Genomic DNA, 20,901 nt, shown 5'->3' on the forward strand with positions numbered 1-20,901 from the left:
TGCCTATCACTTGTGGGATCACCATAGCAACTACAACGTGATCTCTTGAATTTTAGCACATGAATAAAATTGCTAGTTGACAGCATTAAAATGTGTACAAACTTTTAAATTTATAGTCTTCCTATAGTTTAAGTAGATTACGGTGCATTGTTTTTATGTTAAATGTGTTTACTGTTATTTTAAATCTTGGTCTTTTGCGTGAGAGAGCTGGAGCGTTTGATCCAGCCCTAAGTGTATAAAACATAGCAGCCTTAGTTGTGCATTTTAGTTGCTAATGGTTGCCTGGTTGAACGTTGAGTGATCGGTTTGCAAATAAAATGGAGGACGCTTACATTTGAATGCTATATCTGCATTTTAGGTACCCATACTTCCTGATTCTACTTGCATATAAGGAAAATGTACTGTTAGAAGCAGCTCTTAGTGATGAAGAATGCCCTGTATACAAGTGTCTTTAACAGCTTTTTGATCATGATGCAATTTTTTTTTCTGATAGGGTTGGTAAATACTTTTTAAAACATGTTTTCAACATGTCTGTTTTCAACAATGTTATAATAGTTCGCACCCAACAACTATTATTTATTTCCTTTGTGGATTGTTTTCTCGGAGGCATCTTGAAGTTATTTATGATACATTTACAATATATTACATAAACATTGCATATATAAAAACAATTTTTAAAATTACATATAATACAATTATAAAGAGTAAGGTAAGCTCTACAGTGAATATACAATTTGTTTTAAAGTGGAAGTCATAGGAAGGATGCTACCTACCTATTCTTAATGTCCAGCATAAAGGAGGTTGGCAGTTAGCGGTGGTGCAGGTAGTAATAAGAATTTAATAGGTCAAAAGGAATTGCTGAGCTCATTCCTCATTATTAGTCTAATGACATTTTATACCAAATGTGTATTTACAGTAGACTTAGCTTGGTGGGTTGTGCTGATATGATCTATTCAATCTAGCAGTTATGGTGTGCTTGCAGAATTCAGTGTAGGTGCTTCTTGCTCACTTCTGTAACATTGTAAAGCTCTACATGTGAAGTAGAAATCCCAGTATTCAGAGGGAACATTTCATCAAGGAGAATGGGAAATCCACTCATTGGCATGTTTCAAAGATTGAGCCAGCAGTCTGTGCTCATTGGCCTATTTCATAAGTTCCCAACATTGTGTTTCCTGTTTAGAAGTGTTTTCTCTTCATGTGGGGGAAAAAGCATGAAGCTTGCATGTGTGGCAGTTGCCAATAGGGAGCTGCCTTATACTTTGGACAGTGGTCCCTCTTCCATCTCTTCCATCCGTGCTGCCAGGAGAAGAACTTTTGCAGCATTTAGTTTCTGCAGATTGCTGGCATAGCATTGTGTATGAACCATAATCGTGATTTAAAATAAACATGTTCATCTTCCTCATGTATGCATTAGAGGTCATGGTTTAAAACAGTCATTTGTGGATCTTCGGGTCTCATACTTTAGCAGTGTCCGGTGCAACTCCAAAATTTGGCACCCTGCACATCTCGCATTCCATTCTGCATAATAGTTGCTGCACCCCATGTGGCGACTCCTAGGCCTCACTCCCAGAGTGACCGAACCCGTTGTGCTTCCCTAAATCTGACTCTGCTTCAATCCAGGAGTTATGAAGCTGTATTATTTAGCTAAGCAGTTTAAATCACTGTCTCTGCTTAATATGTAAGGCTAAGCCAAGCGTCTATAAAATGGAAACTTAAATGTTCCAGAGGTGTTCCTCCTGGCAATGTGGAAGGGAAGGGGAAGGCTGAGTCTGTGAGCTTGAGTTTTTGTTTGGGCTCATTTTACTTCACTCACATAGTTCAGCATTATATACAAATGTGGCCTAGAGGTAAGTTTCCTTAGCTGTGTTTTGGCACAGTGTCTGAATTGGAGTCTGGAATCTGAATTCTGCAGAAAGATCCTATGGATCAGTATCATACATATGTTAAGAGGAAGTGTAGACAAACCCAATGACAGAAGTGATATAGGTTTAAAATGTAAGTTAAAAGTGTTCCAAAAGTCAAAGTGGATAAGTATTGCATGTCTGGCATTGAATTAGCAATTATTTGCTTATCATATTCAAAATTACAATTATTGTTTACTACTGCAACTATTACAGGCACATCCATCTCAATTTATAGTTTTTGTTTGACTCATTTATGAGTGGTTTGAAAACTGTATTGTTGAAATGCAGTTTTCTTGTTTCGTTACAGAATATTCTATATTTAGATAGAATGATGAATTAAAAGTAGTATAAAAAGCAAGGGAATACTATTAATTCTCCCCCTTATGTTACAGGGATTTATTTGTCCTCTTTGTATGAAGTCTCATGGATCAGCTGAAGAACTTTTTAAGCACTATGAAGCAGTTCATGAATCTGGTATTGATACAAGCCAAGGAAGAGAAACTAACATGTCTCCAAACAGGTACTAAGCAACACTAAGCAGTAATAACTTATCATAACGGCATGTTAAGCATGTAGTAATCTGAACATTGAATAATATATTGAAGCATGTTAATCTGCAGTAGATAAATGGTTCAGTTAAATGAAAGGATGAAGGCTACCAGTGTTAGAATCTTCAACAGCTTACATGCTATTCATTGTAGCAGACAAGGTACAATGGGATTTTCTTGTGTACCGTTTGTAGAAACTTGCTAGGCCTTTGAATTGTTCATCACTACTTATGATTTTTCTGTGAATGAACTTTTAGTGTACAATTTTTAATATTGATTTATTTTTATTATGCTTATTGTTGGTTGCTTCAAGACTTTTCTGGAAAGTAACACATAAATAAAATAAGTTGCTGCAGTCGCAAATATGCTTTTCTCTCTCTATAATATTATATCATTGTTGTAGTAATTATTGACTGTTCTGGTTCCCCCTTTTTTTCCTTAAAAGATGTTTTTTCTTAAAATACATTTTTTTTTCTTAAAAGATGTTTTCCTAATGCTTCATGTAGAGAAATGACTGCATATTCATTTCAAAACTGGATTGCAGTACTAAGTTTATTTAACTAGGAAGTAAGTCCAGCTAAAGCCAATGTTTAAGTTTGGACTTAAGGTACTTATGTTAATAAGTGTAGCATTTCTAAATATGATGGTTAATATGAGGGGGAGCTAATGGATATGTGCTTAACTTGTATCTGGAATTCAGAAGACTAACTGAAAGTAGTTTGTTTGAATATTTCTCAGAGAAATAAATGTTATTTAATTTAACTGCAAAAATTTATTTTAACACAAGTTCAAACATTATTTGTCTCCTCTTTAACATGGGATGTTTTCAGAGATGATGTAACACTACTACGGCAAGAAGTTCAAGACTTGCAAGCTTCACTTAAGGTTGGAAGTGTGCATTACTTGTGAATGCAGTTCTTTGTTTAAAATTAAAAAGTGCATTAGAAGATTGCTAAACCTATAAGCTCATAAAATGCTTTTAACTTCCCTTTGCTCAGGAGGAGCGATGGTACTCTGAAGAGCTGAAGAAAGAATTAGAGAAAGTTCAAGGGCAGAGGCAGCAAGTAATTGCTTTAAAAATACTTGAAGCAGGTTTACCACAAGCAGTTTGTTATCATCCTTGAAATGGAAGATTAAAACCTTTTTTGTAAGGCACGTGGCCTGATTCAGTTAGTTCCATAACTCATTTACTGAAGTAGTTTAAGAATATTGCATGTGTGTGTGTGTGTGTGTGTGTGTATCATTTAATAGATTTATTTAATAGATTTATTTAACCTGTACCAATAGTGGGGAACCTGTGACACTCCAGACACTGTTGAACTTAAATGCCCCTGATGGGGAGTTAAAAGTCCAGTAGCACCTGTAGGTTCACTGATTCCCCACCCCTGAACTATACAGTAGTAGTGTCAACAGTATGACCATCTACAAAGCTTTCATATTCATATTCTGGACCTATTCCCCCCTCTCTCTTAAGTCTTCTGTCCCTTTCCCTCCCATCTTGTTCTCTTTCCTCCCCATAGCTTCCTTTTCCTCCTACCACCCTTTTCTTCTCCATTGTCTTTCCTCTGCTGATCTTCTCCTTCTATCCGTCTTTAATGCAGTGCCAGTTAAGGAAGAATTGCTTGAAGTGTGCTCTTTTTTTTTAATGCAGTCTTAAAACCTGTGAAAACCAGATATACATGTACTGATCAAAATCCTATTAAAGAGAAACCCACCCCCTCTATTTTTACTGGGTGATATCCAGCTATGTCATACTTGGCATTAGGACCATAGAAATCAGTGGACTTAGTTACTTACGTTTATTGATTTCAATCAGCCTACTCTTGAGTATGAGTATTTGATAACACCTACTGATCCTATCTGCATCTGTCTTCATTTCTCTGGTCGTTTTGCCTCTCTCTGGCAGTTTGAGTTCCAGGTGGGATAAGACCGTGGGGGCTTCATCCTGCAGCTCTGCCCTTTGATCCTAGCAGAATGAATGCATAGTAACCCAACAAATGTAACTACTTTACAATCTTTATTCATTTCAGAGGAGTCCTGTCAAAGTGAATGGAGATAACATAAAAGCATAGCATTATTTATTGTTCCCTTAGTGTAGTGTGTGGACTCATAGAAGTACTTGTATGTACTAAATAATTTGTCTTGGTAACTTACTCAAGTGCAGGATTATTCTTAGTCACAACAACTTGGCATTCTTTTCTCTACAGGTAACTGTTGAATTTGATCAATAAAATGTGCTGAATTTAATCAGTTCTTAACTTTTGCAACTTAAGTGTGTGGAACTAAATGGCAATATTTTCAAATACCTCTGAAAAATTTCTTTTTTTCTTTTTAAGGAGTCTAAACCTGATGGACTGGAAACTGCTGCATCTACAGGTAGCATACTTTTTTAAACACAGTTTTGTGGTGGTTAAAGAAATGTAATTGTCAAGAAAATGTTATTGCATGATTCACATATCTCTTGAAGAATTCCCCCCCCCCCATAATGTCTGCTTCAAGAAAGTGACTCAACCAGCTGTAGTGCAAATATTTCAGTTTGAAGTGCTGCTGACAAATATTCTAAAATTTTGTTCTCTGCTTTTGTCTGGAGCCATTTCTGTACCTCTAGAAAGTCATGCTGGTTTTGTGTTTTAATTAGAGGAAAGGAGATTAATTTTCTTGTAAAAGTCTACATGTTCCTGTAGCTTGTTCCCTTTTAGAACAATTTCTTTTTGCTGCAGCTTATTATAGTTAATGATTTAATAAACCACAATTGCTACCAGGTTAAATAATTGGGAAACCACAATTAACACACGGTTTATTTGATTAATTTGATCATCTATTTGCTCTGGAAATTACTTGTAGTCCTCCATTTTAGTATTTATGTTAAAATAAGCAGGAAATCCTTATAATCTAAGTGAGTAATGTGGGAAAATAAATTTAAATAATAGTGCTCAAGATTGCTGTGAGTAAATGTGAAACATGCCTGTACTTTGTATGAAAATGCAGCATGTCTGCATAGTTGTTTTGCAATATAACTGGAGTTCCAAAAAAATGTACTTATTTTTTAGGATTTGATTATGTTAAGCATCATTTTTTATTCACACGACAAGATTCTATTTAATGTGAAAAAATGTTATTTTTATCAGTATAGGGGTCTGTAAAACATTACTCCACTTCTGAGATATTCAATAAACATGCTTTCTTTTTAGAATTAGAATCATTAGAACAGCAGCTAGAAGAGAGTCATGTAGAAAACTTTAATATTAAGCAGATGAAAGACTTATTTGAACAGAAAGCAGCACAGTTGGCCACTGAAATTGTGGGTAAGTGTCCATAATTGTTATGCAACACGATACTTGTTTCAGTTTAAATTAAATGAATGACCTTTTGTGTGACCTTTCTCTTAACGAGATCTTAAAGCCAAATATGATGAAGAAACAAGCCTTCGACAAGCTGCAGAACAGAAAGTGGCCAGTTTGACACAAGAGCTACAAAAAGAGAGAGGTGTATGCGAAGATTTGAAAACAGAGCTGGTAACTTATTATCATGTGATCATGTTTTACTTGTGCTTTGTCCAAATTGGAAGGGGACGGTTCCAGCTATTGATCATTTTCGCTGCATTTTTAAACAAGCTGTTATTGTTCATCTTTGACAGTGATTTTTTAATGTTACAAAACAAGGCCCTGATGTAAGAATCTGTTGTCTTGCCCTAAACTAAAAAAAACTAATGAAAGGGAAAGAGAAATTGTTGTTGGGAAGTAAGAATTTTGTACTTATTTTTTCCCTTGTTTACTAAATTTATCATGGTTTTTTTTTTTTACATTCTGTTGCCACATTCAAATTAAGTACGTATGCACAATTAATCAACTGCACAGTGCATTTTCTACCCAGGAAACTATTCCTGAGTATAAAAAGTAACTAGATACAAGTTATTACCCACAGCTGTTGCAAGTTTTAACCTTCATATGACTTTGAATTTCTCTGAGCAGTTCCAGTAGATGTAGTTACACTGTACTGTAGCAACAGGAGTTGAGTGTCAAGACATCCCATGAAGTTAAAACCAACTGTCTGGACCTAAGAAATGAAAGCTGGATTTGCTGTTCTAGAACTGCTCAAATACAGAAATATTGCACATGATGCAGTGACCATGTTGGTTTTTAGCAGATCTAAATCTGGCCAGTGCAGTATAGAATATTTTTTGTGTGCTGTTAATATCCCCGATCGCAGGTGTCAAGTCAGAATATTTCTGGCAAACCATATTGAAAATGTGCTGCCAGTCTGATTTCCATAAGATGTATTTGCCATTCTTTCATTTTTCTAAAGCTTCAGAGGCCCGGGGTGGAAGATGTTGCTGTTTTAAAGAAGGAATTAGTTCAAGTTCAAATGCTGATGGACAAGATGACTTTGGAGCGTGAGAAAGAATCTGAGAAACTGAAAGATGAGTGTAATCATTTGCGAGCAGAATGTTCAACCTCAGAGGTAGAGTATCTGGCAAAAAATATTTCTCATGTAAAAATAAATATTAATCTAGGGCTCTTTCTTGAGTTCTTTCTTTACTGTAATATTTTTTTAATTTTTTTTTTTAACTAGAATCTGTTATCATTATCAATTCATATCATCTTTGGAAGCCTGTGTGCACTGCTACTTCCAAGTCAATTCCCATTTCACAATATCATTTTTATTCTCATTATTATATGGTGATATCTCTAGGCAGGGCTTTTTTGTGACAGTACCCACTGGTACAGAGTACTGGCATCTCTCTCTCTCTCTCTCTCTCTCTCTCTCTCTCTCTCTCTCTCCTCCCCCCCCCCCCTTGGAGCCATTTTCTGCTGGCACCCATGGCACTTTAATCAATATATGAGTACTGGCACCTCATTTTTTAACCAAAAAAAAAGCGCTTAAAATTGTGATGGTCAACTATATGAAAATCTATAAACAAGTTTTCTGTCTAGATTGTTAGTTTTGCATTTATCATATTGTTTATTCAGTGTTTGTGACATGTTCTTTTTAGTCATCTGTGCTCATCTTCCTCTTGGATTCTAGATACTAAAAATGCTTTATAACTTGATTATATAGGGCAGTGGTTCCCAATTAGCGAAGTATTGTGGCCCCCCCCACCCGTTTTTCAGAAGCTAAGCCATGCACCCCGTACTTTTGAAAATTTTAATATCTTTTATGGTAGTTTTAAGGGACACAGGTGGCACTGTGGGTTAAACCATAGAGCCTAGGACTTGCCGATCAGAAGGCCGGCGGTTCGAATCCCTGCAACGGGGTGAGCTCCTGTTGCTTGGTCCCTGCTCCTGCCAACCTAGCAGTTCGAAAGCATGTCAAAGTGCAAGTAGATAAATAGGTACCGCTCCGGCAGGAAGGTAAATGGCGTTTCCGTGCGCTGCTCTGGTTTGCCAGAAGTGGCTTAGTCATGCTGGCCACATGACCCAGAAGCTGTACACCGGCTCCCTTGGCCAATAAAGCGAGATGAGAACTGCAACCCCAGAATCAGCCACGACTGGCCCTAATGGTCAGGGGTCCCTTTACTTTTACCTATGGTAGTTTTAGTTATGTGAATGGTGCCACAGACCCCCTGGGGGTCTGCAGACCACCAGTTGGGAACCACTGATAGAGAGTATGGGTTGGAAACATGTGGCTTGTCAGATGTCGTTGGACTCAAACTCTCATTGTCTCTTAGCATTGGTCAGGCTGCCAACAGTATCTGGAGGGTAACAGGTTCCTTACCCAAAGAGGACTGCCGTTGATATATAATGGGCATAAACCAGTATGAAAAAGCAAAACAAATACTCTTTACTCGAAGAATGTAAACTGTAGTGGGACTGGGTCCCTGAATTAAAAAGGTGCTGCCCACAAAGAGTTATCTAAATACTTGCAACTTAATCTTATATATGCTTACTTGGAAGTATGTCCTAATATGTCCAATGGTAAGTGTGCATAGGTGTTGCAGCCTGATAGTGCAGCTCTCTGTGTTTCCACTCAGAAGTAAACCCCATTGAATTCAGTGGTATTTAACCCCAGAATTGCAGCCTAGCCCTGCTAAAAGTACATCCATGAAATTCATGAAATCTGTGTTTAACGTAGTACTAGCATTTATCATTGCTTTATTTCACCATTCACCCATCTGTTTTATTTTTTTTTGCTGCTTTCTCATGGAGGTCTTGGAACTTGAGGTAATCCTTTTAAAAAAACAAAAACAAAAATCCCAGCCTATCACATTGAGTTCAGTTCTAAAGATCATTTCAATATCTTATTACATCAGGTGGGAACTTACTGTGTATCTGTGTGCAAATCAAAGACATTTCAGCAAACCTTTTGCAAATACTTTAACAATTCAGCAAAATATTCAGGTAAGTAGATGAACAATGCCACAGAGTGTGATTACAGAGGAAGAAAAACTAAAGGCTGTGGTTATTATGTCACATCTATGGAAGTGTTGGGGGACGTGGCATGGTTTTCCCCCTTCGGTACCTCAGAGCCACCCCTGATGAACTCTCTTTTTTACTTAAATAAAATAAACATGTCCTCTAAGTTTTAAAAAGTGACTTGGAAATTTGACATAGAACCTCATTTGATATAACATCAGTGGAACAAGAGTCCTGTACTCCTCATTATGTCTGAAGGGGGAGAGCAGAACAGCAGTACAGCTGCCGTATCCTGCTGAGTTCAGCCTACGAGTGGAGCATAAAACACACAGCTGGAAAATACAAAAACGGCATAATAAGTCACATTATAGCAGCTAATCCTATACATTATGACAGCTTGGATTAGCGTGGCAAGGTCCCTCATGGCCAAGAAGTGTAGCTTTATATGAATTTATTGGGAACCTCATTGGGTTGAAGAATGGGGTGTTAAGTTATAGAAATAAAAGGGCTAGAGCTTATACAAAAAGCGTAGTAGCTAGGAAGCACTCTACAATCGCTACTGCTTGTCCAAAGACAAAGTGGGGTACCTGACCACTCGCAAAGCTTGTGTTAAAATGTAGACAAACCAATTCCATCTATCACAAGTAGATGTACTTGCTTCGTAAAACCACAAAAAAGGACCATGGAAAGGGACCAGTTGTCCAAAAGTAACCCTGTCTGTAGCGAATGCTTATACTTTTATGTTATGGAAAGCCAGTAGTTTCATCGCGAGCTACATCCTGGTAGCTGTTTTGTAGCCATAGTACATTTGAGTGCACACACATGAAAAATAGGTTCATACATGCACACACACCTTTCAAGGATCTGAGCTCTGTCACCAAATTCTCTTTCTCGTGTTGATAGTAAACATGCTCCCCCCGCCCTTAGGACACTCAATATTTTTAACTTTCATTTTTTAAAATAATAACTTATTGTGGTAAAAGAATAAGGGACCTGCATTTCATATGTAAAAGTTAAACACTGATTTAGTAATCAGTTAGTAAAACCTTTTGAGCTTTATACCATTACATTGTCCTGTATCTATCTATATCAGATAACTATGAAAAAAAATTGCACACTGCCATCTCCTTTCTGAAAAAATGTTTCTGGTTACCACAATAAAATGGGAAACAAAGTTTCCTTCTTATCCTGAAGAAATTGAAAGAAGTGCTACAGGAGCAAAGCAGCCTCTTCCAGAGATTCTAGATATAATTAAATATGCTCAGTTTCTTGGTGGTGATCTAAACTAATAAAAACTCAGTTTCATTAGAATACCCTCATGGAACACACACACACAACACACACACACACACTGAACCAAATATGTGAATTGTTCTTCTACCTTTTTCTTTTTCTTTTTAAGACTACTATAAATCAGTTAAGAGCTGAACTTGCCAAAGGACCACAGGAGGTTGCAGTATATGTACGGGACCTTCAAAAGCTTCAAACGTCCGTTAATGAATTAACACAGAAAAACCAGGTAAGAATCTTAGAGCTATTAACTTTATTTGAGAATGTCAATTGACACCAAACCTAGCATTTTCAAGTGGTTAGCTAAAATTCTCAACGTTGCATCCTTGGAATTTCAGAGGTGTAGAACTCAGTTGATGAAGGTGGCAGAAGTAAAATAATTCAGTGGTACAGGTGCCCCTTGACTTTTTTCTTTCTTTCTGTTATTAAAAGAACACAACAAGAAAACAGAGACCATGATACTGTCCCTTGGTATTTAAAGGGAAATGCATTTGATTTTGGGGAGAGAGAAAAGATAGAAATTATGAGTTCATATCCATGCCAGCTTTCCCATACTCCCAAGATTTGGAAATACATGGCATTGCTGTGATTTTACAGACAGGTATAGAGATAGTGAAAAATCGTTTGCTCATGTGGGAGCTGTGTGTGCAGCTGTTATAATTTGTGGCAGACCTTTCTTGGGCCGCCACAACCGTGTAAAATGTTCATCTGTGATGTGGCCCTTTTTGCAGCAGCAGCTTCACGTATTACTCAGCTTTGAGACTTCCAAGGCACTTGTGTGGAAACAAGCACAAACCTGTAGCATAGATATCATTCACTGAGCAGAGCATACCATGCTTGTGTTTTAGACTGAATCAGTTGGCCTTCTTACTTGTTGCATACTTTGTTTTTTATCTCCTCGTAAAAGAATGGTACCGTGATACCAGTCAACGCTTCTTAAGAATTTTAGTTGAGAATAACTTCACAGCATAGTGGAGTAACCTATACTTTAATTTTAAATTAATCTAATACTGTAGAGTCTGGCAGAAAAGTTGAAAAAAAGAGAGTTGGGTTATACTCAATTAGAAGAAAGTCTAAATGAAGAATTACTTGGCAAAAAAAATCTGCAAGCAACCCTTAATCAAAAGGACTTGGACTGTCAACAACTTCAGGCAAGGCTGTCTGCATCTGAGGACTCATTACAGAGGTTACAGAAAGAATTGGATGAAAGGAGAGAAGCAAGTCAGAAACTTAAGGAAGAATTGTCAGAAGCTGAGACCAAGTACCAACACCTCAAGGCTGAGTTCAAACAGCTACAACAACAAAGGGAGGAAAAAGAACAACATGGCCTACAACTTCAAAATGAACTAAATCAGGTAAGATGAATGTTTTTCACACAGAAGAAATATATATGTATGTATGTATGTATGTATGTATGTATATTCATATGTGGCTTACAAAATAAAGCATAAATTCACAGCTGAGGTAACCCACATTGGAGGAAAGGGGGGCTTATAGTGGAAGCAAGTTGTGGGGGCTGCTTGTTCTGTGGTGTAAGAGCAGGGCAAGCCTGCCTGTTAGCCATACTGAGACTTTTGCCTTGACAGTGCTATGGGAAGAGGGGAGGGAGCAGACTTGAATGCTCTCACCTGGCCACTCACCTACCCACCCGTTTCTGTTTAGGACTCCAGGAGCACCACTTTTGCTTTGCCATTGCAGCAGAATGGTCAGCAACACTCCTGCACGGCTTTTTGCCTATGTCAGAATGTCCAGGCTAGGTAGTCTTGCAGATGGCCTGCACTGCTGCTGCTTTGCCAGGCAAATACTGTTCAGAGTTTAACAGCAGTTAATTTTTAAGTGTAGTGAACGGTTTGGGTCACTTCAGCCAAAATGCCTCACTCTGTAAGGACCCTACATTTCCTCAGTAGACTCTGATCCGCATATCCACTGCCATACAGTGGTACCTCTGGTTACGTACTTAATTCGTTCCGGAGGTCCATTCTTAACCTGAAACTGTTCTTAACCTGAAGCACCACTTTAGCTAATGGGGCCTCCCGCTGCTGCTGCGCTGCCGCCATGCGATTTCTGTTTTCATCCTGAAGCAAAGTTCTTAACCTGAGGTAATATTTCTGGGTTAGCGGAGTCTGTAACCTGAAGTGTCTGTAACCTGAAGCGTCTGTAACCCAAGGTACCACTGTATTTGCAGATGTGAGAAGAAATAGAGCTGTGTGTCATCAGTATATTAATGACAATACTCTCATAATGTCCGGATGATTCCAATTGGTAGTTTCATACAGATGTTGAACAGCATGGGGGATAAAACAAACTCTTGTGGAAGCCCACATTAAACGTTCTATGGGGCCAATCCCGAGTCACTGTTCTCTGGCTCTCAGATAGGACTGGAAATAGCACAAAGCAGTGCCACTCCAGGATGATACCATGGTCATGGATATCGAAGGTTGCTGAGAGATCAAGGAGAATTAACAGGATCAGACACTCCCTGCAACCAAGGCAGTTTCCATGCCCAAACCAGGTCTATTGCATTTCTGTGTAGAGTAGCTGGTTCCAAATTTTCATCTATAAATATAAAGTAGCATATAGACATTTTATACAAATCTGTACCTTTTTAGTGGTGTGTGAGTTCTTAGGAAGGAAAAAACAACCAGGGAGAAAAGCTAGTTTGCCGTTTTCTAACCAATTGCCTGTAATAGACTTGTGCTCATGCTGTGCCTGTTTTTAGTGCAACATACCTCTTGTGGCATGATTGAAGTCTATTGGTTGATAATGTTCTTTGGTGATGTGCCAGAACTGAAGATTCTGACATCCTGTTTGGAATTTAGATTGGAGAACTTGCAGTTGTCTCTGTAGCAACCAAGAGTAAAAGCAACAGCATCTTTAACTGATGAGTTCAGCTGGAAATTCATTTCATCATCATAGAGTGTGCTGTAAATTAATAGGATTTGAATAAGATGATTTTCTGTAGGAGAAATACTGATCTGAATAATAAATTTCAAGAAAAAGAAGTGCAGCTCACTGAAATTCTTCTGTGATAACATCACAAAGAGGTGCATTCCATCCAGACTTGAGGTTTCATAATGGAGAATCTTAATATTATCCCTGTAGACCACAAAACATTCCAACATACTTAAAAAATAATATCATACCAGTCTGGAATCCCCAGTACCTTTTGTAATTCTGATTTCAAAAGGCGGAACTAAAGGCTTCACAGTATTTCAGGAAGGTTCCAAAGGGAATGCCCTCTGAGAAGACCTCTTTCTAGTTGTTTATCAAACTGTTGACAATATAGTCAAGGTGATACTGCAGGTCAATTTCAGAAGTGTGATCCAGTGTGATGGGAGAGTCTGTTCTTGGTACAAATCTGTAAGGCTGTAAATGTATTTCTCATGTTTAACCCTTTGTAAAGTGATTTATAATTCTTAGCTCATTTATTGCTCCTAGAAAATTCATCCATAAACCCAGCATGTTATAAGACAACCCTGTAAATAATCCCACAAAAACATCTAGCTTGCTGGGGAAAGACAGAAGAGGGACAGAGGACTGTATTGCTGTGTTGGGCCTGGAGGAGGAGACATGCCTCCTTGGACATCCCTTTTGGTTTCTATGCTGGGCTCAGGGGATGGATAGAACACCCTATCCCATATCTGCCGGCCAACTCAATTGCCTGTAGGCAGATTTTTATTGTCCACAGCTGCCGTCTAGTGCTTAAATACAAGGCTGTTGAAAGTTGTAGGATAGCCAGTATAGGCTTTAAAGCACAGGTGTAATGTGTGGCCCCTGTTCATAGGAACATAGTCCTGATAAAATGGCATTTAATAAAAAGAATCAGACAATCTCAAATAAGGTTAGATTTTGCAAGCCTTGATTCTTTAATCTGATAATGGTTAACACATGATAGATTGTGTGTTACTGTGTGGTTGGCAAGGCCTAATCACTGACAAGTGTGCTGTTCCAGCTGTTTCTAATGGAAGAGAGATAGAAAGGATGTTTGGTCCCTGGGATATTGTACTTGCCTCAAACTTGAAAGAGGTTGCTTTGTTTGTCTCTGGCTCTTTGAGATATTTCTTACAGAATCATTCTCAAGTCTTGCAATCTGTATTTGCCTCAGCTATACAACCGACAAATGTTTCGTAGCAGGGGTAGCCAACATGGTGCCCTCCAGATGTTATTGGACTCTCATCTTCCATCAGCCACAGCCAGCAGGGTCAGTGGGCAGAGATAATCGGAGCTGCAGTCCAACAACATTTGAAGGGCACTATGTTGGCTTCCCTTGTCTTATGTGCTTCTTTATTGTAGACATCCTTTTTATAGACTCACAGAATTGTACGCTTGCAAGGGACTCCAAGGGTCATCTAGTCCAACCTCCTGCATTGTACTTACGCAGTTCATATGTGCACATACAAACTGTACATCTGAATAAAAACATAGCTTTTGTATGTGTGTCTTTAAAATATTTGCCATTTATCATTACAAATATTTATTACAGAAAAAGAAAATGCATGAAAAAGGTGAATTCACAAAACCAAAGCAAAGAATCAATATGGCCTTATGATCCCCTGCTTTTTCATTCCAAAATAGGAAGGTTATCCATATTTCAATTAACTTATTTTCGTATAAATTGTTTTCTCTTGCTTTGACACATTAAGTAAAGTTGGAGCTTGTAAGTAAGTCTCAAATCCCAAAGAATCCACATTGACAAAGGAGGGTATCCTTAAGCTGAAATTGACATTCCAACTGCTGCTAACAGAATAGTGGCCATTTCAATGTCCCCCTTAACAACACAGTCCTCTAACTAATGTAAGTTGATATTCAGTGGGTTCTTTAGAATCTCATATACAGTTAATTATTTGATGTTATCCAAGACATGATTCCAGAAATCCTTAGTTTTACAACACTCCCCAAAGATATGTGGGCAATATGCCTAGTGTTCACTACAAATATAAAATTATTTGCAAGGTATAAAATACCATCAATGCAAAGTCTTATAGTGATTTTATTTTAAATTGATTGTTATTATACTTTGTTCATTTTGTGCCGAATCCATTTCTAAGCTCTGTCTGGTATGATGGTTCCCATTTTTTTCTGATTCCCTTTCTCTTTTTTAGATGAAGTTTGAGAAGAAGTCTATAGGTGTTATCCACCTTTCCTTTGTGTACTTTAACACAGCACAGATAACACAGCACAGATGATACAGCACAGTTATCGAAATCTAATCAATTGTTGCTTATATATGCAGAATATACAAAATGAACAAGTAAATAAAAACATGCCATGGAATTGACCCCATTCTTTAGCTGGGGTATCCTTGAAAGGAAATGATTTGAGTCCCTCCCGCCTAACAAATATTGCCAAAGCAGTGCCTTTTTATGTGCCGTTCCCAATCCAGTGATGTGAACCATATACATGTTACCCACTGCATGATGTGTTGATAGAGTTTGCATGCGAGTATAGCAGATTAAAAGATAAAGTGCCAAGTGTCTGCCAAACATTTCCTTTGAGAATAATGAGACCAGTTTCTCCCTCCAGTTGCACAATAAACTTCTGGAGACAGAGCATCAGCTTGGGGAAGCACATGGCCGGCTAAAAGAGCAGAGACAACTGTCAAGTGAAAAGCTGATGGACAAGGAACAGCAGGTGGCTGACCTTCAGCTAAAACTTTCACGGGCTGAGGAGCAGGTAGGAATTATAAGCAACATGCAATTCTTGCTTAGCTTTTAAATTATGTTCCATAGTAGGTATCTGGAATATCCTTTATCATATTGTTGGAACTTTAATAAAGTATGAGCCAGTACCCTATAAATGTGCAAGTTGCTTTGACAAATTAATCCAGAGAAGACTTTGAAGTCTCTTGACCACTTACAGTTTGGAAAAAAAATTAGTAAGGACACAAATTATTAATCAGTACTAAAATAAAGGAGGACGGGAAGTCAAGAATTGAACTGGCCACTGCAAAGAGGGTGAACAGGCACTGATCGTCTTCACAGGGCTCTGTGAGATGATCTCTCTCTGGAATTTGTGGAACGAGCCGTGGTTCATCTTTCTCTTGAACTGAGATCAGTAGCCCATCCTGCATGCTGCCAACAGTCTCTTCCCTCTGCTCCCCTTCCAGTACTACTTTGGGATGTCCTGTGTGCTTCAGTTGTAGCTACACCGGGGTGGGGTGGGGATCCGAATGGTTTCAGTCTTAGCTAAAGAACTGTGCCTTCTAAAATCCCTTATTCTGTTCCCTCTCCTCTCTCTCCAATCTGAAGACATACAAAGTAGGTAAGGTGATATATTTTTAATGGATCAAAGTATTGGTCCTCCTTGATTAAACAAGAGGTCTTTATTATTTACTTCCCCCTCAAGATTTGTCCTGGGGTTAAGGCAGTGGTCGCTATCTGGCTTTAACTAAACCTATGGAAATTATTGTTATTGTTATCTAAGGCACAGCATGCAAAATTCTAATTATGTCAAAATTCTTATTAATGAAACAGAAGCCATTTTCTTTTTTTCACATGCAAATTTCCAGATGTAAAGCACCATGCCAAGTTACACACTTTTATTGTACTTTGGCACCTTTTGGAGTAGAAACAGTATTCCCTGGTGAAATACTGATACTTCATTTTGTCTAGTACAAACCTAATACATGTCTTCTAAACTCATTTAAAAGGTATCTATTGTAAACTGCTTCAGTATTAGACAAAATGATAAACGCTATTAAACTACTGAATTGTGCTTATCAGTTTTCAGTCAACAGTCTGTGACTATTTTTCTAAGCTAAAGGAGAAAGCAGCAAATGCAACTGAATTGCAGCATCAGTTAGATAAAATGAAACAGCAGCACCAGGAGCAACAGAATCTTCAGCAAAGCACGACAGCAAAGCTGCGAGAAGCCCAGGTAAGAGAGCTCATGCTCCTAGAAAAAAAGACCATGTTGGCAGTAGGTACAAGAGGTGGCAATATCAATTTCCTCTGATGCACCAGGTGAGCCCACTACAAAAAAACAAGGATTTTACTCCTGTCATTTATTCATGCTTCAGTGACTTTTACATTGGATTAATGACACCCCAGTTTAAAAAAGCATTACAGCTGATGGACTGAAAACTTCAACTGGTTCAGAGTTTTGATGTTCATCTGCTGATGGTATAATGATATGTCAACCATATAAAATTTGTGCTGAAGTTATCTTCATTGGCTGCTAGATTTCTGAGGCCCAATCCAAGCTACGGGTCTTAACTTTTAAATCCATAAATGATCTGGGTCCTGTGTATCTCAGGGAGTAGTAGATCTTCCAATGAGGCCCTGTTCGAGGTATCATCAGTTGTGGACATCTGGTTGTCCTTAGCTAGCAGTCGTTGTCAGGGAAGGGCTGCTTTTTCGAACTTCACCTCTTTGAAGGTTTGGCAGTTTTTGAGTGCAGGGACTGAAAACTTGTCGCTTTTTTTGGGGTGGTGGTCAGGTATTAGATTCAGTAAATTCTGTTTTGTGTTTTGCTCATTTTGAAACTGTTTTGATTGTCCTATGTTGTGGCTCTCTGGGTAGGTTTGTTGCCTGTTACATATTGTTTTTTAGACTTTAATCATTTTAATATGTTCTTACTGTAAACTGTGCCAGGAGCCATTATGGTTAAATGGCAATATCAAAATACAGCAAGCAAGCAAGCAAGCAAGCAAGCAAGCAAGCAAGCAAGCAAGCAAGCAAGCAAATAAATAAATAAATAAATAAATAAATAAATAAATAAATAGAAATGTGTTATAATTAATTGAACTCTTTTATTCTCCTGCCACCCTCAAGAATGATTTGGAGCAAGTGCTTCGTCAGATTGGGGATAAGGATCAAAAAATCCAAAATCTTGAAGCCCTGCTGCAAAAGAGTAAGGAGAATATCACCCTGTTGGAAAAGGAAAGGGAGGATTTGTATGCCAAAATTCAAGCCGGTGAAGGAGAAACTGCTGTTCTTAACCAGCTACAAGAAAAGAACCACACTTTGCAAGAACAGGTAAAATTTCTAAGGTAGAATTCTGGGTTCGTTTAAAAAAAGCTGTTGCTTTTCTGTTTGATTCACAAAGTGTGTCATGACTGAAATAGTAAAAATAAATAGAAAGTATGTTTAGGCATTTAAAAGATCAGACTCTTGTTTTTTTCCTTGTAAATTTGTTATTTTAATACTCTTGAATATGTGAAAAATATTTCAGTACATACAATGATATGATATTAGCCCTACCCATACTATAGAGTGCCGACACCCATCTTGCTGATATTTTGTAGTTTAAACATATTATTTTCACATTGGATGTGATAATCTGATTCAATGTTAGATGATGCTTTCCCCCTCTAATGTATATGTAAGATAAATACTTGAGTGTGTTGTTTGTGGATACACTGATACAATCTGTTCCCATACTGCTACACCAGTATACCCTAGCCAAATTAGCATAACATTGTCAGAGTCTTGTGCTCCCGTAGCAGCAAAGTAGAAAGCAAAATAATGTCAGTAGAAATAAGAGAGAACCTAGCAACACTGAAGGCCACTCCTTATAGCATTCATGCAATAAGACTGCCCTGATTGTGCTTGCTGAAGATGCCCCCAGATTACCGTATTTTTCGTCCTATAGGACGCACTTTTTCCCCTCCAAAAATGAAGGGGAAATCTGGGTGCGTCCTATGGGGCGAATGCAGGCTTTCTCTGAAGCTTGGAGAGCGAGAGGAGTTCCCCGCAAGGCTCCCCATGCTGCAGATAGCAGCCTGCCGCCCGGGCGCGAGGCACCCTGAAGCAGAGCGCCCCGCGCACCGGACAGACATCGGCCAGCCCCACAAGCTCGGGGGACAGCAGGGAGGCACAGCGCCGCCATCCCGCTGTTCCTCGACCTGGTTCGGTTTCCCCGACCTGCTTTATGGGGGGGAAATAAAGGAATTTCCCCCCCCTTTATTCCCCCCCAAAAAACGAGGTGCGTCCTATGGGACGAAAAATACGGTAGTTATGCATGGAAGGCATCAGTCAAAGCCTGGTGAAGGCTAAATGACACCATTTAACAATACCATTATATCACCCACCTTGGTTCACATCCTTTCTTAGGCATAGTGCAAAACAGGAAGAGATGCCAACACCTTCTTTAGTACAGATCTCCATGGTATGTGTAGAAAGGTGGCAATTGATATATGCCATCAGGAGCTTCAGGTGTCTCTGTAGGCAAAGGCTTGAAACCCTCAGCAGCCCAAACAGTGGATGGTAGTCCATAATCCACAAATGTTTTGCCAGAGGGAGAAGGAAGATTATTCTTGCTGCAGCAGTCGACCAGTTTCATATTCTTGTTAACACAAGAACTCCATGGAGAGCCAAAGTGTGGCAGACCTCTAGGGAGAAGAGCCAATGTATGATGTGTATATAAAATGACTTTCTTTGTAGGAATCAACCGAAAGTTGAGCTTCCACCAAGAACTCAAAAATAGCTTAATAGGAGGGCTATAATCAGATAGACCCTTCTGAGACAACTTCCTTACCCCTTACCCTTTTGATGCTTAAATTTTATAAATTGGTTTTGCGGCCTTTAATTTTCATTTGATTCTAGTAATAGCAGGGTAAACGTGTGAAGTCTATAGTAGTACTTATCCTACTAAAATTATAAAAGAAAGGCCAACGGTCAGCATTGGTCTTCATATTATAGAGTAGACAATATATTTTTGTAAGTTTCCCTGTTCTGATTATCCTTTTGTTTTCTTTATAGGTTACTCAGCTGACGGAAAAACTGAAAAACCAGTCAGAAAGTCATAAACAGGCCCTAGAGAATTTGCATGAGCAAGTGCAGGAGCAGAAAGTGCATCTAAGAGCCTCTCAAGACCGCGTTCTCTCCTTAGAGGCAACTATAAGTGAACTAAATACTCAGCTAAGTGAAAGCAAAGAAAAAGTAATACAACTTGATTTGCAGGTAATTTAATTTTATGCTGCGTGCGAATCAAAATATATGAGGGGCAGGGATACTAGTTTAATTTCAGTAAGCCTGGTGACAGCAATCTATCTTGATCACCTTCAGAAATGTGCTTCTATAATTCCCTGAAATTAAACCAGTATCCATGCAAACATCGCTAATTTTTTTTAAAAAAGTTTGTAACTGTGTAACTTGCATGCTGCAGTTGTTTGCTCTTCATCAGTTAAACTACAGTTGGCACGATTCTTTGAGAGATGCTATGTGCTTTAAATATATGGCATGGATGTGACCTTAGTGCTAATCAGAATTCAAATAGCTTTTGAGCTCTGATTTGCTCATCCAGCTGTTCCTACCTTTTCCTCTTTCCTCACCTGTGCATTGCCACTGCCCACCTTTTGGTTTGCACCTTGCCGTAACGTTTTGTCAGTTTGTTTTGGAAGCTCTTTTCTTTTAAAAGATCTCTCAAAGCAAATACTTTCACGTTTCTGGATGACAGGAGCTAGCTTGGGGCTATCAGTTCTGCTATAGTTAACGAAGCAAAGATTTGCATGAAAAGCAAGCGTAGTTGACTTGAATCTGGCGATATTGCTGAACCATGTAATTTACCTGCAAATTACATTTGCATTGAACATCAAGGCAGGTTGGAGGAAGTATTATTATTGTCTCTTTATTGTCTTGCTATACGCTAAAGAGGGTTAGAAAACAGAGCCAGAGTAATAAAAGACTTTGCTTTATGTTATTGGCTTTGTGGGTTAGAAGCTCTCCAGAGTTTGGTTAGTTCTATGGGCTTCTTTTTTGTACCAGCCCCTGGAACTGAAAAAATGCTATACTGGAGGAATGTTGGTTTAGCTGTTTTGAATTGAAAATAGGCTTAGAAAAGAATCTATGAAATTTTAAATCATTT

At 38.4% G+C, this 20,901-nt stretch overlaps 1 protein-coding gene and 1 long non-coding RNA gene across 4 annotated transcripts in view; one reads left to right on the top strand and one right to left on the bottom strand.

Annotated features, from left to right (window-relative positions):
• EEA1 (early endosome antigen 1) overlaps window positions 1-20,901 on the top strand; it is a 48,138-nt gene that overhangs the window by 9,293 nt on the left and 17,944 nt on the right. For 2 of the 3 annotated variants that reach the window (XM_083698550.1, XM_083698549.1), the window contains 13 exons: window positions 2,297-2,424; window positions 3,283-3,337; window positions 3,451-3,516; window positions 4,789-4,828; window positions 5,644-5,757; window positions 5,846-5,967; window positions 6,758-6,913; window positions 10,208-10,324; window positions 11,112-11,450; window positions 15,619-15,768; window positions 16,852-16,971; window positions 17,868-18,071; window positions 19,797-19,997. In XM_083698550.1, coding sequence (XP_083554676.1) covers window positions 2,297-2,424; window positions 3,283-3,337; window positions 3,451-3,516; window positions 4,789-4,828; window positions 5,644-5,757; window positions 5,846-5,967; window positions 6,758-6,913; window positions 10,208-10,324; window positions 11,112-11,450; window positions 15,619-15,768; window positions 16,852-16,971; window positions 17,868-18,071; window positions 19,797-19,997 — 1,812 coding nt within the window. Of the gene's footprint in view, window positions 1-2,296; window positions 2,425-3,282; window positions 3,338-3,450; window positions 3,605-4,788; window positions 4,829-5,643; window positions 5,758-5,845; window positions 5,968-6,757; window positions 6,914-10,207; window positions 10,325-11,111; window positions 11,451-15,618; window positions 15,769-16,851; window positions 16,972-17,867; window positions 18,072-19,796; window positions 19,998-20,901 lie in introns of all 3 variants that reach the window. The other variant, XM_083698551.1, reaches the window with a different exon arrangement.
• Window positions 12,825-19,288, bottom strand: LOC310825425. The gene is made up of 2 exons (XR_014555305.1): window positions 19,127-19,288; window positions 12,825-13,017 (listed from the first exon to the last, which is right to left on the bottom strand). It is a non-coding gene; the product is annotated as an uncharacterized lncRNA (long non-coding RNA).

Source organism: Podarcis gaigeae, assembly GCF_964106915.1.
Source record: "Podarcis gaigeae genome assembly, chromosome: 10".
NCBI lineage: Eukaryota > Metazoa > Chordata > Lepidosauria > Squamata > Lacertidae > Podarcis > Podarcis gaigeae.